The following is a 21,921-nucleotide window of genomic DNA, read 5'->3' as shown; positions in this document are numbered from 1 at the left end:
TTCTGTTTTAGATTTCATGTAAGCACAAATAGCTGTCATGGTAAATATCATGCTTGCTGTGTGAATAGCATTATAACTCTCCAGGGAACAATTAGTACAGTTACATAAGAACGATTAGAGCTTTTAAGTGTTGGGGTAGTTTTCCAGTAAGAAAATTAGATAATTGTCAATCTATTTTGTAGATTATATCACACAAGCGGCCTGCCTCAAAGGGGCAAGAGGATGATATTTTCTCCTCCTGAGCGTAGACTACTGTACATAGTTTAGGTCCCTTCTCGCCTATTTATAGTGTTGGCCCTTGCAACAATGTCATCTGTAACTCGACTCCATCTGTTAAGTCAGAGCATGTTGAATGTCAGTTGCCAGAAGCAGAAGCACTGCAGTTCACTTCCCACTGACTCTCTCACGGAGAGCCCCATGGAGTTTGTGGGACAACCAGGACCTTCTGGGGCTTGTAACCTCTTAGGAGTGCCAGGCCTCGGTACCTTGGATGTGGACGATGATGAGGGCGAGGTGGTGATCAGCATCAGGCCCAAATCTTCTCCTCTCCCACGGAGAAGGAGCTCTGCCTCTGACGAGGACTCAGAGCCTGAGTTGCCCCTGTGTGGCTCCAGGAGAGTGTCCTTTGCAGATGTCAAAGGCCTCAGTTTGGTGCAGGTGAAGGAGTTTGACACTTGGGATGTACCCAAGCTGCCAGGGTATGACTCTTTTGAGGGCAAAGGTCAAGATGCAGAGGAATACTTCCTAACTCCTCTCACTTTCTCCCTCCCGTTATCTACTGAGGAGCTGTTTGTCAAAGTACGGGAACAGAAAGTGGAGTTGGAGACCATCGAGTTACTTCCAGGGACCACAATACTGAAAGGAGTGATCCGTGTCCTCAACATCTCCTTCAGTAAGGCGGTATATGTCCGAACCACTTTGGACACCTGGTCCAGCCACTTTGACCTCCTGGCCGAGTACATCCCCGGTTCCAGTGACGGTCTGATGGACTGTTTCTCGTTTAAGCTCACCTTAGTGCCCCCATTCGGAGAGCAGGGAGCCAGAGTGGACTTTTGTCTGCGATATGAGACTTCAGTGGGGACATTCTGGACCAACAATAACAACAGAAACTACGTGCTGTTCTGTCACCAGAGAGTGAAAGAGAGGAAAGAGAAACCACAGAAGGAAAATGTGAACAAGAAAAGCTGCCTTAAGACTGTTGGGTGAGGATATAAAGCGTTTCACTGCTGGGGATTTTTAAAAGTCTATACTGATGATGTTTTTAGACACAATTCAACTTATGTAATTACGAGAATCATACGTCGGGAGAAATGTCTATCATTCCAAAGTTGGAAGAGCAGACTGGCTAGTTTCTGCCATATGATAAAAAAAATATTGGCTACTGTTAAACCTGATATACTGTACGCAGTAGCCTGACCAAAATTATTGTTGTAATTTTTGTATGAAAGCTGCTACTTTTCTAAAAGCCTTGATATTATAAAGAGGGGACAAACTACATCGAATTCTGTATGTAGAGCAAAGGATAAACTAGCTAATCAGATTTTTTGAAGTTGTTGACTGTGTGAGGTCTGTATTATAAACATATATATATTATATATATATATAAACTTATAAGTTTGAAGCAAATCATGTTACATAACTGGTGGAAAGAAGTTGCAGGGGTCCTGCAACCAATCCAGGCTGTTTGTAAATGGGAAAATAGTTTTATTTTGTGGTTTGTTGATTGGTGATAGTCACATAGAAGTATACGAGACACATAAATTAAGTCGGACTGATCACAATTTTATTAATTCGCAGTCAGAACTTCTCTACTGTGGAAAACATTTCAGCAATGGAAGCTTCATCTCAGGAAAATATTTCAACAGGTGAATATTTATTTTGCTTATTGTGAAATGAAGAAAATAATTGTGAAATTTTAAAAAACATGGCTGTAATAGTGCAGCCTCAATATAAATGTAAAATAGGCTATCTCTTTTCTCCAGATGTGTCAAAACATGGAGAGGAAGTGGACGCTATGAAAGCCAAGCAAGTCCCTGGTGGTCAGTCAGGAACATCAGAGGGAGCTGGACAGACATTACTGGTGAGTAAAATGCCCCGACAAATAATCAGCATTTCTTTCTTTCTTTTTTGGTACATAGGCAACAGTCCAGTTTACTTGTACATTTTACGGTTTGCCTTTAGACTTCCTAGCCAAATATCCAGACTTTAAAGGCCAATTCAATACATTTAGGCTCACAACACAAGTGTATAGCTTAAGTATATTATATACTGTATAAGTTACCGTGACTGATCAGTTACTTGAGACTATCTTACTGTTCTAAAATCCTAAATTCTTTTTGATTGTTTAAACTATCTCTTATTTTCAAACTTGATTTGACAGGTTTGATGCATTAATGGCTATGAAAGGGAGCATAAAGACACCATGGTGTGTCTATGTGGTACAGGAGGAACAGAAAACTTAACATGACCCTTGGTGCACTTTCTGAGAGAATGTCACATGACCGGGACTTGAGTAGCACCAGCGTAACATAATGTACTGTGCACCCAAAGGACACTTAGCGCATGCTGTTTGCACTTGCTCAGTGTCTCATATTTTGTCATGCGTGCTATTTTAATACTATTTTAATAGTTTGTCCTTTTATTTCAATCAAAAATGCAGTCAAGGACAGAATTTAATCCAAGCATGTCACTGTGGGACCTGCAACTTAAAATGTCACCCCACTCCCTTTTCTTAAAACATCATAACTGTTGTGTGAGCAAACTGAAATGAATCTATCCCTGTTGTTGATGGACAGACTGAGAGCAGACAGAACTGCAGCCGAAGAAGAAGTAGAAAGGCTGCACGGATGGCTTGGGTGGGGGACTACTTCGCTGAAAGAGGTGGAGGAGCGAATGACACTGAAAGAGATGAATCACCTCCAGAAGCAAAACAGGCAGCTCAAGAAGAAATCCCAGAGGAAAAGCACTCAGATGTACAATCATTTTCTCAGGGGAGCAGCAAATCAGAAGGTTCTCAGTTTGTTTCTGAATCTCTGGAAACACGCAGCGAACCCCTCCTTGATATTCTACATGATACGTCACCAGCACACGAGTATGCATCTAACAGCGAGCCAGAGAAATCTGAGAGCATCAGTTTGGCTGACTCGACCACATTAACAGGAGGTGAGAGTGCCACAGATATCCCAGACAACCCATTGCATTCAAATGATGAGCCTGTTCCTGCAGAATGCCAATACATCAACAAGTCTGTCTCCAAAGCTGAGGAAAACAGTCAGAAGCAAGGCATGAGTTATGAGTTATGTACTAGCAGCATTGCAGCAGAACCAGCTGACAGTGTTACTTCAGCAATGAGCAGCGAAAGCCTCGTTAGCCAGACCAACAGCTTCACATTTGGAACTGTGGTGGCTCCGCTGTATTGTCAGGTGTTTGGCAGAGTGGGAAGTGAAAGTAAGAGTGTAGGTAATTGGGGAAATCCAGTACGGGCTCCACTGAATGCTGTAGATTTAACTCAAAGTTTCCCTCACACTGAAAGAAAACAGACCAGCTGTACTGTTCCAACAGATGTTAGAGGTAACACTGGCAAAGTTCAGGGAAATGGGATTAAGACTCAGGAATCAAACCAAGAATGCTTAGATGCCACTCCGAATAGTCCCCCCATTGTAGAAGAAGAAACAAGTTTGAGTGTGACAGCAAATGACATCCAGGACTGTGCAGAAACTCTGCAGGATCCAGTTGAGGTTATACATTCAGACCAGAGACGCACATATGAGGTTCCAAAAACTATTTCAGGAGACACAGTAGTACATCCACACACTGTAAACACTTTGAAAACATATTTGTTAATTCCACAAATACCGACTGAGAGTTTACATCTTCAGGGAGAAGCACAGGACACAGACATTCTAAGCAATGACCTCCAAAGACAAACCACAGCAGAAACAGCACAGGCTCAACTGCCAGAGCACACATGTACACAGATCAAAACTAATCTAGATGAACCACTTGCACAAAATAAAACGCAAGAAGTCATGAGCAGTCTAGAAACTTCATTTATGTCACTTCAACCTTCTCAGAGTGTATCAGAGCCTGTTAGTGATGAGACAGACCAACAGACCAGAGGTAGTGGAGCAAACGACTGTAAGTGTGTAGATGAGTCAAACAAAGACAATGACGTTGGCAAAACAGTAACTATATCAACTACCAATGGCATTTCAGAGGAGGTTAAACTATTGGAAGCTTTACTTGATTTGAATCCCAATCACATCAATAATTCAGCTACAAAAGAAACTGAGAATAGTTATGTTTCTTGTTTTGAAATTGTGGAGGATGTCACAACAGTTCAGATTTCTCTTGAAACTCAGGAAGAAACTAATAATGCGGAAGAAGGAAATAAAATGGTGAACAACTCGCATACAGACGAAATAAAACACTCCACTGAAATTAAGGTAACTGGTGAGGTAGCTGAGTCAATGACAAAAGCAATGATGAGTAACTATCACATACATGGTGACATGTTCATGGAGCTCAATGGTGAAGCAATTAATGTTTCAGAAAAAACAGATCATCATGAAATGGAAGCTGCTGTCTCAGAACAGGAGGATTTGTGTTTAGCAGACACCACTGAGGTAAAAGACTGGGAATGTATGGTTGAAGAAGAGGAGAAAAACATGTTAACAGATGAAGAGGAAAGCAAGGCAATAAGTTTAAAAGCAGAGGACACTGAAGCAGTGGAGAAAGACCAAGGAGAACAGTCGGAGGGCGCAGACATAGATACAGGATTGGAAAATAGAGATACAACAGAGATGGAAAAAAAGGAAACAAAGGACAAAATGGTGGGGGAGATCAGATCTGCAAGAGAGAAAGAGAACAAAGCTGAAGATGCAGGTGTTTCAGTGGACAAGCAGAGGATTGGAGAGGAAGAAATTGGGGAGATTGTGGCTGGAAAAGATAGGGAAGAACTTGAGAAAGAATTAGATTATGTTCAAGCCACAAAGACAGAAAAGACACCTGGAGAGGAAGAACTAGCTGAGGAGACTGAAGTAGAGAAAAGAGAGGAACAAGAGAAGACAGAGTTAGAGAAAGAAGAACACTGTGCAGAGATAAAAGACTTCAATACTGAAAGGACAGATTTCCAAGAAGAAGAGGAGATAGAGGGGGAGGAAGAAATGGAAATAGACTTGACCGATGACGATGAAGCAGGTGTGGAGAGGAAGGATCAGGTAAAACCAAGGGAGGAAAACATAGAAGAGGAGAATCCAGATTACAAGGAGGAAATTCTAGTTGATGAAACAGGAGCGTCAGAGATTGTAGATGCACAGTCAGAGAGCAAGACAATACAGGACAGGGAAAATGAAGTGGGGTGTTTTGAGGAGAGGTTAGACATTATACAAAACAAGGTTGAGGATGGTTTGTCTGCTCTGGTGAACAATGTGCAGGACAAGAGAGTAATTGACAAAGAAAATACAGGAGAAGGGCAAAATGCACACCTCCCAACTGAAATGCATCTTTACAAAGAGGAAGATTTTCAAAGCAACGAGAATGTTACACATGACCTATCAAAAGGAGATGAGAACGAATCAGCTGCTGCAGAGGGAGGTTCAAGCATTTTTGCAGATGAACCTGAAAGTGACCAAACAGGCCACGACAGCGCTTCAGCAGAGTCTGATTCAGACGATGAGGTGGAGTTGTACATGCACTGTCTGAGGGCTGTTCACACTGGGCCACAGGCCCATAAAGACGGGAGCAAAGACACAGGTTTTAGTGCGGGCAAAAGGCCCTCTGTAAGCAGAAGCAAACTGCTGTCCGCAACCATGCCATCCATCAGTGAGTCTCTGGATGAAGAACAACACCTCAGCCGCCTTCAGGACAATCATGAAGACACAGAGACAGCAGACATCCAACCCACAGCTGCAGCTCTGCCAGTGTTAAATGGACAGGAAAGCATCAACAGAAATGTTTCGTGGTGGACAGAGACTTTTTCCTGCAGCAGTATCTCAAAAACATTGTTATACGCCACCTTGATAGTGGTATTTTTAGTTGTGGCCTACCATTATGATTTTCTTGCCTGTTTTGGGCTCTACTTGATATCAGTGATTTGGCTCTGCTGTCAAAGAGAGAGGCAGCCAGTTAAAAACAACAGAATAGGTTGAATTAAACTGTAAAAATCTGTTTCGGTTGTGGTATTGTTTAACATGGACAAGGTGCTGACATGACACCCACAAAGGTCTGTAGGTTTAGTAGATTTAAAACTCCCTTTTTGCCACATACTATCATACCATGATATTTCCCTTCATCTAAAGATATTTGAATAAGACCTACACAATTAGTAATGGTCTGAATAGAAGTAGTAGAAGAAGAAGAAACATACAGTGAATGATAATGGGCATTGATTTAAAGCATACACGACACATATCAGAATAAATGCTGTATATTCCCTATGGGAGGATATTAACTCTCTGTTGTCAAGAGTATGAACCAATTTTCTTTATGCTTTACTGTACATAAAACTTAGTGTCGACTCAAACAGGCTGCGGACCATTGCTCACACTAATCATTTCTGCAGAGCGTTAATGCATTTTTTGAGGCATAAATGAAACTCATCAGTGTGCTGTGTGAATGGATGCCACCTAAAAATCACTGTATTTGTGTAGAGTACATTTAGTTTTCATAGGTCTGGAATGAATAAATCAATATAGACAAATAATTCAATGTGTTCGATGGCTTTTCATTACTATTCGTGTTCACAACACTAATAGTAGACTAACAACAGTAGCCAGCTCAGAGTCAATACAGTAGGAACTGATTTAATTTAACATATTCTAATTAGTACTAAACACAAAGTACAGCTGCTGATGGGAATGCCATTAGCCGGCAGGCCAACATTGCTATTCAGAGCTGCTGGTGTGGCTAAAAACTGGGTTAATGCATCAGCATTAAAAACAGATCCGAAAAGGGCATTGTCTTCAAATACCCATTACATTTTTCTGTTAGAAATTGGACTGCACTTAGATTCACTCGCTAATAAATATACAGGGTAGATATACTTGGAATAGATTTTATTTCCTCTAAAAGTCAGCAGGTTAGTAACAGATAATCCAACCCATAATCAGTGTTTTGCAAAAGAAAACATGAATACCATCAGGGGTGTGTTGTGTGAGAGATCTGTGGTCATACCCTGAAACTCTACAAGAATGCAGAAACCGGATTCTGACCAGACAGTTTGGATTTTTATTTGTGTTTCTGGTGTGTTGAAATGTTTTTATCTCGGGCTGCATTCTGAACAAATCAGGTATCTTGTTATCACCACTTATCAGTGTTAAAAATATGTTTGGCATCAAGCTGGCCAACAGAAGTATTAACCTGTACTTTCATACTGTTTAGATGCCATCTTCGGGTTTTCTGAAAATCAACATTTTCGCATGAACAAACAGCTCCTGGGACAGAACAGAAGCCAATCGTTTTTAAGCATTATTCCTCATATTGTTTTGTCCTTTTCTTGCCTTTCTCTGGGAAAGAATGACACACATCTTTCCCAGACAAGCTCATCCAAATAGAGGACAAACCTTGAGCCAAGTCCATGTGCATTTCTGACATGCTTTCTTTTGTGTCGCTCCACAACAGTAAATCTAGTCAAGCAGAGTACTCTTTTGACAGCTTTCAATTCCTGTTCAAAGTAGTTGAGTAATTTTGTCTCCGAATCAATGAACAGAGTCAAATGAAGTCACTTGTACTGTAGCTATAGCATATAGTTCCTGCTCCCTATTTGAACTTTGGCTTTTAGCTGTGTTTTGAGCTGAACACAGCTGCAGTAATGTCAGGGGATTTTCCAGTTATTCCACTCAGATGATTACCACTCTCTTTTGCCAGATGAACATGAGCATTTTTAGCCACCAAAAGAAACACGATAACATTTTCAACAAGTCAGACATACAGAAGGATACTGTATGTATCTGTGCAAAGAGAATTAATGACCTTTCCATTCCATTCAAATTCCAATTATAGCCTTCAGGGACAGGGGTTTATTTTTGAAAGCATCCTTTCTTTATAAACTGGAAATCTGAGAGTTGAGTTCTGCAATTCAACCACGCCTGGTCTCTCTGTCTTTTAGAGGTACTAAATAAGACCATGACGTTTTAAAGAGAAGTATCACATCGAAAATGTGGCAGCTGACTTCTTCTCATTCGTCATTATGGTTATATAATTTGTTTACTTTTTACACATGAAATCAACCTGTTATTTGACCTGAAGTGATGGGTGCTGCCCTCACAACAAAACCGATGTGAGCAATTCTAATAAATTTTTATTAGCTGTGCAGGTGCAGCTTTTGTTGGACACGTATCATCAGAGCATGTTGGCTGACCCCTACAACTGTTGGACTACGTATCCTGATAATGACTACAGTGTTAGCTACTGCAGACTGCAGCCAGCCAACTGTCTTCATTTCCACACTAACAGATGCCTGTCTGACCTCTTTCTAGGACTTTTATTACTCGTGTGCAGTGATAAATCAAATGTACCACAAGTACTGCAACGTTTAAAACCAGGCAGTATTTTACTAAGAAGCAGTAGTGCTGCCTTTATACATAGAGTATAAAAGACATTTTCACGTTTGTTTAATGAAAAATTAACATGAAAAATGAATGACTTATGATCTGAGCCACACAGTATATAGCACGTAATTACTTTAAGTGAGAGAAAATTCAAATGAATACACATAAACCCACCAATAAAACATAATAGAATGGATGAAAAAAACAATAATTTTATGTGCCTATCTCATCTCAAACAATTTTTCCTGTTTACTACCAGAGCCTTTATGTAAGACCTCACCTAACATTGGTATGGATGTACGGTGTAATTACATCCCATCCATGACAGTATCACAGTGTGTCAAGCAGACGTAGCTGCAGCTAAAGCTACAGTAAAAAAACAACAACGCCGTTACAGTCATGTGCTGTGTGTTATTTTTGGAAGAGAGGAATAGTTATGTTCTGTCAAGGGGTTTAAAAGAATGTATAAATACAGTCTGGATAACAAAGCTGTGGATACAGCTACAATTGTCTTTACTTCACGCTGAATTTAACATTAACTCGGGACAAAAGCAGTGTAGAAACTGCAAAATCATTTACTTTTCAAATGATTATATTTTCACTGCTGCAACAACTGAACTCCTTTAAAATCAACCCTGCCAATCTTATTCTTCATGACAAATGTAGACTTAAATTAATATACAGGCATATTAACATTGTCAGCCAACCAGAGAGATGAAAAGGTCAAATAAAGTAGTGATCTGTCTTCAGACATGTGGGGTCCACACAAGGTAGATAACACTGGGCCCATTGGGTGGCACTATCTACACAGTTAGTGTCAAATTGGATGCACAAGAATGAAATACAACTGTTTTATCACATACAAAAGTATTCTTATAACCTTTTATGGGTTTTACATTGTTCATAATGAATGGAATGGGTTTATCCTTATTTTGACTTCAAGTGCATACACACTAGATGCTGCACTTTTATAACTGAAGGCTGACACTGAAGAGAGCCTGAGCAACATTTAGCTTGACCTAACTGTGCATATATTTGGTATTTTACTGCTGTTTTTTAATTATATTGAATGCACTTTGTACATAGGGTCCCCTCAATATCTTTTTGTTTACCAGAGGTGTTCTACACCCTCTTCCAGAAGTTTTTACCTCAGATTCTGAAATGATTGGACGTTCAGTGTTGTTAATAATTGACAGAGATTTCCTGTAAACAGCAGTGTTACACAACAGCGTTATACAGAGGATTTAATAATGCTGTTGGCAGCCTAAAATTTTCCCATCTGTTTTGACAACGGTTGCTTGTTTTTATTAGCCACAGTCAGGTTGCCATACCAGACTGAAATACTCTGTGTCAAGCTGACATACACTTTTTCCAGCACAGTTTGACTGAATCCAAAACTGTTTAGTTTCCAAATAAGGCTTCCTTCGGGCTGTTAATTCCTTATCCTATTTTTTTTTTTTTAAGGATTGTATTCCCTCTCCAAAGGTTTGAGACTGAAGGGAGACTAATGATTCATTTTGACATTTCTAACACCTTAATCTATTATTCAGTGCTCCTGAATAATCTGCACTAACATCACACTAATTGCAAAATGATTTATTGAGGCTTTCCAAATGCCTCTCCTCACACTATCCCCCCCTGAACAGGACAAAACATCATGTTCATGTCCAGTCACACTCTCCCAAATCTATTGTGCAGACTACATCCTACTTCTGGGCCTAATCAGATTATCTCATTTGCTGAGGCAGTTAGCCAAGCATCTTTGTTGTGTATCTGTGCCAAATTATTGTAGGTTGTACCAAACATTTGTATGAGCATGTTTTTGGACTAAACTATTTTGCAAGTAGATAACCTACCTGATAACTTAAGTGGTTTATAATGTAATTGGCTGAGTTATGAATGTGAAGGCCTTAAAATACTAATTAAATTAAGCACAGTTTGCAGTATGACTAAGCTGTTTAAATAAACAAATTATTATTTTATCTTATGAATAAAAAGCATGTATTGGCATATGATGTAAAAAGTCCTTTAAGCATGGTGTTCCATGTCAAGTCATTTGGTTTTTCAAATAACCCTTTTTTCAAAGTGTATACAGTTACAACAGAAGAACATAATGCCAGAGGGGCGATAGAAGTAGCCTACATGTAAACAGAAGCTATTTTCAAGGATTCAATGGTTTTATTTGTCACATACACAAACAATATGTGTATTGAAATGCAGGGTGGCTTAAAGCGGTGCTAAAAGACTAGTAAAAATAAGACAAGTATTAAAAGGGAAATATAATGTATTGTATAATGTATTGTGTATTATATATGGTATAATACAATAATATATGTACGCCAAAAAAAAAGGTAAGATATTTGCTTGTTTTATTGACTTCAAGAAAGCTTTCGACTCCATTTGGCATATAGGGCTCCATTACAGACTTTTACATTGTGGTACAGGGGGCAAAATGTATGATCTGGTTAAATCAATGTATTTGGAATAGATGTGCTGTTAAAATTGGAGACAAACAAACTGAATCCTTCAGCCAGAGAAGAGGTGTTCGTCAGGGCTGCAACTTAAGCCCGACTTTATTTAATGTGTATATAAATAAACGTGCTGTACAGTTGGATCAGTGTGCTGCTCCTGGCCTCTCCCTCCCAGATACAGAGGTGAAGTCTCTGTTTTACGCTGATGTCCTTGTTCTACTGTCTCCTACTGAACAAGGACTACAGCAACAGCTGGACATAGTAGGAAAGTACAGAACAGCAGCAGTCAGAACTGGGCCCTGGCAGTAAATATGAAGAAAACTAATGTCAGGATTTTTCATAAACACCACAGATGCCAGGAGAACAAATACCAGTTTACCATAAATAATCACATCATTGAACATAGTATGAGTTACACCCACCTTGGTATAACTATAACAGCATCAGGGAGTTTCAACATGGCAGTAAATGCACTAAAAGAAAAAGCTTGAAGAGCTCTAAATGCATTTAAGAGAACATTTTTATAACTTCCCAATTTCAATTAAAACTGGGCTTAAAATGTTTGATAGTGTCACTCTGACCAGTCTCACAAGAACACTGCCTTCCAAACACCAATCAGAGTAAACCAAATTATAAAGCAATGTAAAGAAACCTATTTCTTTATATTGGAAAGAAGAAACTAAAAGTAGATCAGAATGTTATCTGGCCCTAAAAAGAGATTATGAATTGGCAGAATATCTCTCTACTGTCAGAGATAGAAAGCAGAGACAGATCCTAACCAAGTACAGGCTCGGTGACCACAAACTGGCAATCCAACAAGGAAGACACAAAAAAATCATGGAAACCAAAAGAAAACGGAATATCTCAACCTCACTTTTCGACAAGTGAGCTTGAGACAGAGATGCACTTCCTCCTACAATATACAACATTCAGTGAAATAAGGAACATTTACATTAACAAGTTCAACTCCGCAATCTCAGATTTCAAGGAGCTAAATGACCTCTCAAAATTAGAAATATTCCTGGTAGAAGGAGACAGAGCACAACCTGAGGGACAGTGAATGACCTAGACACATACAGCACATGCATGCATACACACACACACACACCCACACACACACACACACACACACACACACACACACACACACACACACACACACACACACACATTTACATTCATTAAAAAAAAGAAATAAAAGAAAAGCAAAATATTTGTGTGTTTTTTTTTTTGTTGCTTCTTAACATAAGCAACCTTATTTTCTGTCAACGTCATTAGGTGTTGGGATAACTTCAGGAGTTATGGAATTTACAAGGTGCACTTAAACGCTTCATGGCACGCACGCAGGCTCAGGTACGCTTCGAGGCCTGTGATTGGACGACGGACTGTCAGTTCTGAGGCATGTCTGTCAAAGTAAACCAATCGTCTTGCGTGTTGTTGGCCAGTGCACCGGTTCGCCGGTCGGTTTGCAGCTGGGAAAAGGGGAAGCGACTGGCGGAACGGTGCTATGGACCTCAGGGACAATGTCGAGACAGGGAAGACAGAAAACCACCCGGAGCTGTTTTACATGCCGATTCCAGATGAAGCACCGTGCAAGAGGGAGCAGGAGAAGCTGTCGGGGGTCGTCAAAAACGTCCACAGAAAACTGCGCAGGAAATACAGAGAGGGTAAGCAGCCTCTGTGGGCCCCTGTGTCTCTCTGTGGCCCTGCAGCCGAGTGGCTAACACTGAACGTTAGTCCACAAATACAAAATTAAATAATTTTCCGTTAACAGTAATCCCACTAAAGATAACTTTTTCTGCTCGCTAACGTTACCGCTGCTAGCTTACGGTCTCGTCTTGAGGCTGGTTAGCTGTTAGACCGCAGACAGCAGCAGTGAGGGTTGCATTCAGCAAGCAAGGCCTTTAAAGCTACTTAACAATAACATTACATACACAGCAATTGATATTGCTGTTTATAAACGTAAGTCACCAGTGTGAGCATGTATAATCTCTACTCTAAAACCAGTATACTGACAACGGAGACCTTAATAGGTTACTAATCAGAAACACTAACAGAGCCTATCTGTTGACAATGAATTACTTTCTATTACCTCTCTATTGCCAACAAATGATAACTCTGTGGCCTGCACAAACATTTGGTGCAACTTTTACGACCAAATTAGCTTTATCTCTGAGTATTGGTGTTATTCAGAACTAGATAACTTGAGTTAAAATGAGTTAATATTTCTTACATCAGATATTGTCAAAAGGTTCCTCACAGAGCCACTGATGCAGATTTTAACAAACACCCAGTCATGTTTGAAAACATGAGGCTAGGTTATATGTCAAACTAAAAAGGGTTAGGAAAGGCTGGTATCGTGAGAGCTAAGGCAGATATAGGTCATTTATTCGAAATTAAAAGACAAGAGATTGAGTCCAACCTTCTTCCATTTCTTTTCCAATACCTGGTATGGCAGGAGGTCTTTGACATCATCTGTTCGTGGCAGGTGGAGAAAGTGTCGCCTGAGAACATCAGAAGACTGAAGTTTTTACTCTTTATTTCCACTTTTTTAGAGAAATGTTCCCTATTTATTGCTCATAAATAAAATTAAGGTCCAAACCGACACTTCGGATACCACTCTAGGGCGGATTTTCTTCTGCTTTTGTGATTTGGGGAAGTACAAAAAAAAGCCAAAAAGTAACCACTTAGTTGGAGCAGATGATAATTGTATCTCTGAGACTGTGATTTCTCAGACAAAATGTTTAAGTTCATCTGAGATGTTGCTCTCGATCACCTCATCTGTCTTCACTCAGAACGAGCCCTAACTATTTGCAAATAAAATTAGCAAGACCATAATCGACCTTTCCTGATGCTAAAATGCAAAACTAAATGTAGCTTCATTCTCTTGTGTGTTTGTGTTCCAGTGGCTGAAAAGAGTTAATGGATCTTTTTAAGACGGTAAAGACTGTATCAGGGTCAGATTTCCACAGGAGTCAGTGCGTGTTCATCGGCAGCTGTCTCTCTGAGAGCAAAAACATCTGTCTTCTTTCCTATTGTGAGTCAGTCTGGATAAGAGCATGATGTAAAAAATGGGAAGTTTGGAAAAACCCTTTCACAATACTTCAGCACTGACGTATGACATCTGAGTGTCAGTCAACATCTTCATTGCTCAAAGAAGAAACTGGGTTTATTACAACTACGAGCTTGAAGTTGAAGACTGTTTGTAGTGTAAAGTGCCTACCAGCAGTGCTGAAGTGCCCTGGATTTAAAAACTTGATAAAATGCCCACCTACCCAGAGGCTTTGAACTGTGGATAATGCTGCACTCTCGCTCTCATTTTCTCTTTCTGAGGAAAATATGATTTAGGTTGTCTCCTGCTTGAATGCCTGGCTGGTTTGTTTCATTTGACTGCCCCTGAATCAAAAAATATGGATTTGACAATTTCACTGCTCTCAAATCTCATAAACAGCAGAAAGGGAAGACTTAGCACCAGACAACTCTTTTTACTAGTTTAAAACAATTTATCAAAAAGGAGTTTCAGGAATATTTGTGGAGTCAGGCTTGTGCTGTAGCTAATGTGGCCACATTCTCTACTTTCAGTTTATTTATTTTAATTATTTATTTGGATCCCCATTAGCCACTACAAAGGTAGCAACTAGCCTATTCTTCCTGGGGTCCACACAAGTAAACATTACATCATAGTGTAAAATGAAACAATGAATCAACAGCAATAAAACTACTAATGATGATAATAACAACAATGACAACCAGTACTCACATACTATCAAAATAGTCAGTAAAATATTTTATACAGCTCAAAAATAATAGTAGGACCACTACAAACAGTGTATACAGTGACTGTGAAAATTAAATTAAATAAAAATGAAACATGACCAATAAAGTTCTTCATTAATGATCATATCATATAGTCAAATATTATGTAGCAAAACATGTCCTATTTGGAGAGAGGCTAGTGTTCTGTTAAAAACAGTTTTACTTGTTAAATGTGTAATGTCTGATGGCAAACCATTCCATATTTTCATTCCTCTGTATGTAAAAGTACGTTGCCTTGCATTAGTTTTTGAGACAGGAATTGAAAAAGAATTGATGCATGCCTAGTATTAAAGTTACGGCCAGTACTACTATATGAAAATTGATGTACAGGACATTCGGGATTTTAAACAATTTGATTTGAAATATTTCTTATAAAACAGAGCAGAGAAATAACCGTCCCTCACCAATGACCAACCTAAGGTCATGTGCATTCTGGTGATGTTAGCTCTTCTGTAGCAGTTCAGAGCGAGTACTGTATTACTGTAGAAGTCCTAATTCGATGCACTGACCACACTACTGGACATTAATCCAAATGAGTAAGAACTAGTGTTTGAACAATGTGAGAAATGCATTGTTGTGGTAAAAATTTAGCACATCTCTAAATAACTGTCAGACCTCTCCCCATAGCTGCAAAATTTTTTATTTTTTTTTGAATCACTTCAGTCTGCTGTCTAATAATACTCCAAGGCATTTGGTTTCCTCTACCTGTTGTACAGGCACTCCCTGTACAGACAGGGAGAAGAGAAGTTTAACTCTGGCTTATGTTTAAGCCTGAAATTTGATCCAAATACAATATTTTTTTGGTTTTGATAGATTAAGAGCTAACTTGTTACTCCATGCCCACATTACAACTCATTGCTTACTACACAACTCAGTTGATTTTTCTGTTACTTGTGCAAGCTCTGTTCTACTTTTCCACTTTTAAAAACACTACATAAACATAATATAGTGTTTTATAATGTCATGTTTTGAATAAATCATGTTAAACCAGAAAATATTCAGAGTAAGAGAGACTAGCTGGTTGTTTTGGAGACTCGAACAGCACAGAGAAGTCGTCCTGCTAGCAGACCTCATGATTGGTTAATAAGTAAAGCATGATCTGGTAGGCTTGGCATTGAATCACAGTGGTCATGCTTCCAGAGTGCTGCTGTTTACCACCACTCCTCTTGTTGTCCTTTCATTTCTGCAAATCTGATAGAAAGTTTTTCCTTGTGGTCATGGGATTTCTCCCTTATCAGTGTGTTTGCCTAAGCTACAGGCTGTAAGCGTCTGAGTAACTGAAGATTTGCTGAAGGGAATTTTTGTTGACATTATTGTAACTGTGAAATGGCTAATTGAGGATGATTTCTAGAGAAACAGTTCCATTTCTGTGCTGGCAGAGACGAGTGAACATGTAGGCAATGTAGCAGTAAATGTGACCTGAGCTTTATTTAAGCAGGTTTCTTCGAAGGAGTACTGTGTAATGTTTTGGTCCTGAAGGGGATGACCAAAGTTGGGAAGTATGTTGTGAATGTTTGGTACTTGCTGTGGATAGACATGTCAGACTAAAAGACAACATAAATAGGACTATTTGTTAGTTCTGTCCTGATTTTAACTTTTCTTTTTTTTTTTTCCTCAGTGGGCGACTTTGACAAGATCTGGCGCGAGCACTGTGAGGATGAGCAGACACTGAGTGAGTATGCCCTCGCCATGAAGAATCTTGCTGACAACCACTGGACCAAAAACTGCGAAGGGGAGGGACGCATCGAATGGTGTCGCAGGTACGACTGACTTCAAATGTCTTCCAACGTCTTTCAGCTGCAGTCTTACACCTCATGACAGTGAAGTCTGACTCAGCTAAACCTGTAGGATGTGCTTCTGTGACATGTCGTTGCCACCTTCACAGTAAGGTTTGAGCAGTGTTTTGATTCCGCTTCCACAGTGTCTGTCAAGAATATTTTTTGGATGGTGGGATGAAAAGAATGTTAGAAAAGGATGAGAAAAGTGCCACGCTTGCCATGGGTCTGAATGCAGCATCTGTAAGTGCCCAACCGTACAGCACCATCCCCAGGTAAGCTGTAGTAAGAACTTCTTCTGCCATAGAATCTATGTCCAAATTCTGTACTGCATAGTAATTGCTTGAAATATGCACTATATACTAATCTTTATAGTCATCTGTTCTTACAGTTAATATACAAGAAATCGACACACTTTACTGATTTATAGTGGCAGAAAATTATACAATACTTGAACCACCCGACGCCAATCCAACTGCAACTTCACTATAAATTGAATTTCACAAAAGACAGCAAATGTCTTCTAAAAATGTTCTGCTTATGTTTTTGCTTTCGGAGCTGGTTTACCAATATTCCCAAATTATTGCCTTCAGTAATGCCTCAGTTTCCTTGCATTGTGGGACAATAGTGTGCTTTACATCAACACACATTAAAAACTTTTTTATGGATACTTTTACCAGTGTGAACACACTACATCCTCAGAACCTCTCACCCATTACCTGAGAAAATAGTTAGAGTAACTGGCCTGAATGTTACTTTACTTTCATCAAAAAACAAACAAAGCCTGAATTATTATTTTTTTCTGGATTGGCCATTTCAGCCTGGCAAGATTGTTCACAGATTTAAAATTTTTGTTTGTTTCAGCTCCTACAAATTAACTCGATATTTGACACATAGTAAATGTAAACTGAAAATCCATCATTACTTGGATTTTCAAGCTGCCTACAGCTTTTCTACAATTCAAATTCTAAAGCCCCGCTAGTGACCCCTACAGTCCGCAGTGTATATTACACCCAATATAAAAATACAGAATAATTAAACATACTTAAAATGTTTGCTCTTAATAGAGCCTCGCTGCAAGGACATAGAATGTAAAGTTTGACCTCAAGATCATCCCTAGCTCAATCAGGTAGGATGAAAAGAAGGATGGTTGTAGAAAATATTCCTGTATATTAGATTAGATTATTATATATTATATTAGATTATATATAATTACTATATTATTCTAATAATGTTGCTAGTTATTATTGTATTATTATAATGTTATTGCTAATTATGAAATAGGTGTTTGTTTTTCTATTGTTTCTCATAAAAGCATTGTCAATAATAATATTTGCAAATTGCGTGGGGACCTTGCGCCTCACCGAAAGCATCTATATTTTATTTACATTTTTTTAACACACCAAACTTACATAACATACTCTAGCAGTCAGAAATTTCAACTGAAAAGATTTAAAGGTCCAGTGTGTAACATTTAGGAGCAGCTATTGGCAGAAATGAAATATGGCTATTGGCAGAAATGAAAATGTTTTCATTAGTGTATAATCACCTGAAAATAAGAATCGTTGTGTTTTTGTTACCTTAGAATAAGACGTTTTTATCAACAAAGGGAGCGGGTCCCCTTCCACAGAGGCCGCCATGTTGCACCGCCATGTTCCTACAATAGCCCAGAACGGACAAACCAAGCACTGGTTCTAGATAAGGCCTTTCGCGTTTTCCGCGAGTTTCGCGGCCTCCTTAGTCTCTCCTACACGCTTGGAACGGGAGGGTGAGACGAGCGGTACTTAAATGGTTGCAAACTGCAATTTCACCGCTAGATGCCACTAAATCCTACACACTGGACTTTTAATGGGCCCTTGCATGTAATGTTGTATTGTGTTTGTTGTGAAAAAAATATTAAAATTTAACAATATGGTTGTAAGAAGACAGAGGCACTGTTGGATGCAAAAGTTACATGTTGGTTTGACAGCTATTGACTTTGACACTTCTGCCCCATCTGTGTTGTAGTTCAATCTCTCGGCTGGGGAAAATGCGCCTTCTTGACGTGGGAAGCTGCTTCAACCCTTTCTTGAAGTTTGATGAATTCCTTACAGTTGGTATTGACATAGTGCCTGCAGTTGAGGTATGAGTGCTTATTTCTGCTCACTTCTTTTTGTTGACGACAACATGTACAGAGCAAAAGCAACACCAGAAATGACTCATGCAGGGATATCAGTGTTGTGGTTAGACAGTCTGTGTGAACAAATTCTGTAGAAAGCAGAACAAAAAGCGGCTTGCATCCTGCAGCTGCAAGTAGAGAAGCTACATAGGTGGAATGACAATGACAGTTTCATGAAAAAGAGCAAAAGATCACAATTGAACCATTTGAAAATGCTGAATTGCTGCCCGTTTTCTCTCCTTCAGAGTGTGTACAAGTGTGACTTCCTCAACCTTCAGCTCCAGCAGCCTCTCCAGCTGGCAGGAGATGCGGTAGAGGCCTTCCTCCGCCAGCTCCACAACCCAATCGACACTCTGCCTGCCCAGCTTTTCCACGTGGTGGTCTTCTCCCTGCTCCTGTCCTACTTCCCCTCACCATACCAGCGCTGGATCTGCTGTAAGAAAGCCCACGAGCTGCTGGAGCTGCACGGCCTGCTGCTCATCATCACGCCCGACTCCTCCCACCAAAACCGCCATGCCCTCATGATGCGCAGCTGGCGCGTCGCGGTGGAGTCGCTGGGCTTCAAGCGCTACAAATACGTCAAGTATTCCCACATGCATCTCATCGCCTTCCGTAAGGTGTGTCTGGCCACCACCAGCGACCTGGTGTCACGCAACTACCCTGAGATGCTCTACATCCCCCAGGACTTCCACTCCAATGAGGAGGAAGAGTGTGCCGACGTGCCCGTGCAGGTGCGCTCCGAGTTTGAGGATGACCAGCTGGCTTGGGGCTTCACGGAGCTACCTGACACGCCCTGTGATTCAGATTCTGGGGAGAGCCAGAGCAGCTCAGTGCCGGGCTTCTATGAGCTAGAAGACCCCATCCTGCTTCAGAGCTAGGCTAAACCAGCTACCCCCCCCCTCCTTTTCTCTACATAACTGTCACCTTCCCTTCAATTGCTGCGCTGCCAAATTTAACCTGCTGCATTCTTCTCCCACGTCTCTTCCCTGTCCTCAAAACAATGCAGTTTGCACAGTGTGAAAGACAGAAGTTTATTTTCTCATATCCACACTCCTCTGAGAGTACACACACATACACGCACACATATACACATACACACACACACACAAACTAAGATGGATATATTTTGATAAATATCTAGGTTTTTTAAGAGTTGGAAAGTGAATGCCCTTAAGATATCTAAACTCCCTGCTCCTTGATTTCCATCCCATCTTCCAATCAGCATTTAATAACAAAAGTCAGCTTTTCTACATTCTGTACTCAGTCTCTATCTGAATAAGCTAGTGTGGCAGGCTGCTTAGTACAAAAGGCAAATACAGCAACCCGAGCAGTCTGACAGGAGTATGATTGCACTGGAGAGACTGAGATGGAATGACTGGACTGGTACGCTTGCTTATGTCACAGTCATGCAGCTAGATTTTCTGAAAATTCTTGATGTGCATTTAGTTTTCCAAGACAAAAAAATAAGTTCATTGTTTTGAAATATATATTCTCAACAGTCAAAACATTGGTGTTGTCCAGTGTTAAGTGTGGCAATGCCATTTTAACTTGGCATCCTCTGAATGATTTATGTATCTTTTACAAGCAAGTGGTATTTGTAGCATTTTAAACATTTTCCGAAACATATGGTAGGAGTATTACTAGGTTTACTAATGTGAAACTGTAACTGTGTTTACTCATTGTGTAACAAGGTACGAGTGTTTCAGAGTAGGTATTACACTTTTTCCCTTCTCTCGTTGTCCTCACAAATATTAATACTGAGTTATCTCCTGTTAGATTTTCAATACATTTTTGTTCTCAAGCAGAGAAATAGTACAGCACTGCAAGTCAGTGACCCACATCAAATGGACTTTACAGCACCAGTATACTTTGACACAATTTTGTAACTTTGATGTGAAAATACAGTAAGTACTCTGCCTCCAAAAAGATCCAGATCTGAGCTACTCAGTCAGAAAATTCACCTCATTAGAAGAGATTTGCACTAATTTACTGTTTTGTCATACAGGACCTCTGAAACAGGTGAGAAACTGTAGATTTTAGCAATAGCAAGCGAGCCCATATCTGAAGATACTGTACCCTACGGGAGGAGGTTTTAGCTAAAGACACTACCAGATGAAATGTTAGTGTGTGTTCCTGCCTGTCCCTGAACAGGCTAAATGTGTGGGTGTGGGTGTGGTTGGGTTTGTCAGTGTGAATGGAGGAATGAATTTACGTTGATGTGTTTTTTTTTTTTTGTCAGTGACACTTCAAAAAACATTGATCATTGATCCCAAAGGGTGTCACAAAATGTAATTATTTTCCTATGATGACAGTTTTACAACCAATATGATGGGCCCATAAGATAATATCAGTAAGGTGCCTTCTTTGTTCACATTTACTGTATGTTGCAAGCAGACTTTCATGCCCCTGGAGAAAATGAAACTCATACCTTTTAACAAAAAGAAATCAAGCTTCTTTGGCCAAACAGTACATGCAAACTGTCTCCTTTGTCATATTAATGGATAACAAGAAACATTTCCAGTGTTGATGTAATGTATGTTGTTGCCATTCCCATATCATTTTCCAGTTAATGCACATCTCTGTTGATATCTCCTCTGTTTTCATAGAAAAAAAAAACATTTCACAGTACCAGACATATTCAGACTTTGAAGAGGCGTGTTTTGTGATTAATTGGTGCATTTGTCTTCCAGTGTTTCTTTTGGCCCATTTGCATGAGATGGTTCATCTACATTATCAACATTTTCAACAATGCAGAACAATGTGTGCTTATAGTATGGTTGTATTTCTCTTTTATAAATGAATGTAAACTTAAGGTGTCTGTGGGTTTTTCTTGTGTGTGTGTATTGTACATTTACTTTTGAACACTCGAAATTCTGCTCTTTGTACTGCTTATGAAGTTAGGAAGGAAGTGGTCATCAGTTGACAGGTCTTTTGATACACAAAGAATACATGTCAACATCGGTAGCGGTTGAAAAAGATGATATAAAATAGGGGTCTGTATCATGAGGCAGGATTTCATCATTCTATGTAATAATACTGTATCTTATACCTAGCCTTTAAGGCCATTTTGACACTGAGGCCATGTCCTCTGTATTTTTTTCAGGAGGTATAAGTTTACACTTGAAACCTACGTGTGGTGGGTATTTTACAGG

At 39.7% G+C, this 21,921-nt stretch overlaps 3 protein-coding genes across 9 annotated transcripts in view; 2 read left to right on the top strand and 1 right to left on the bottom strand.

The window, feature by feature from the left end:
• Positions 1-14,390, bottom strand: part of LOC122874227 (forkhead box protein P2-like) — a 30,943-nt gene extending 16,553 nt beyond the window's left edge. For 3 of the 6 annotated variants that reach the window (XM_044191782.1, XM_044191787.1, XM_044191786.1), the window contains exon 1: positions 13,467-14,390. The gene's annotated coding sequence lies outside the window, so the exon portion shown is untranslated. Of the gene's footprint in view, positions 1-13,442 lie in introns of all 6 variants that reach the window. The other 3 variants (XM_044191783.1, XM_044191784.1, XM_044191788.1) reach the window with 2 other exon arrangements.
• On the top strand, positions 376-6,704 carry ppp1r3ab (protein phosphatase 1, regulatory subunit 3Ab). Its single transcript, XM_044191780.1, has 4 exons — positions 376-1,202; positions 1,798-1,865; positions 1,983-2,080; positions 2,796-6,704. Exons 1-4 carry the CDS (start codon positions 418-420, stop codon positions 6,147-6,149), a joined length of 4,305 nt encoding a protein of 1,434 aa, XP_044047715.1. The 5' UTR covers positions 376-417; the 3' UTR covers positions 6,150-6,704.
• Positions 12,438-21,581, top strand: bmt2 (base methyltransferase of 25S rRNA 2 homolog). Of its 2 annotated transcripts, none has more exons than XM_044191791.1 (5): positions 12,438-12,687; positions 16,455-16,596; positions 16,758-16,886; positions 18,619-18,733; positions 19,015-21,581. In XM_044191791.1, exons 1-5 carry the CDS (start codon positions 12,528-12,530, stop codon positions 19,645-19,647), a joined length of 1,179 nt encoding a protein of 392 aa, XP_044047726.1. In that variant the 5' UTR covers positions 12,438-12,527; the 3' UTR covers positions 19,648-21,581. The 2 variants fall into 2 exon arrangements, with proteins under 2 accessions (XP_044047726.1, XP_044047727.1); XM_044191792.1 differs by lacking the exon at positions 12,438-12,687 and adding an exon at positions 16,067-16,335.
• Positions 21,582-21,921: the final 340 nt, after the last annotated feature.

This window comes from Siniperca chuatsi, linkage group LG4 (assembly GCF_020085105.1).
Source record: "Siniperca chuatsi isolate FFG_IHB_CAS linkage group LG4, ASM2008510v1, whole genome shotgun sequence".
NCBI lineage: Eukaryota > Metazoa > Chordata > Actinopteri > Centrarchiformes > Sinipercidae > Siniperca > Siniperca chuatsi.
The sequence above is the reverse complement of the archived record's forward strand: the minus strand, read 5'-3'. Positions and strand labels throughout refer to the sequence as shown.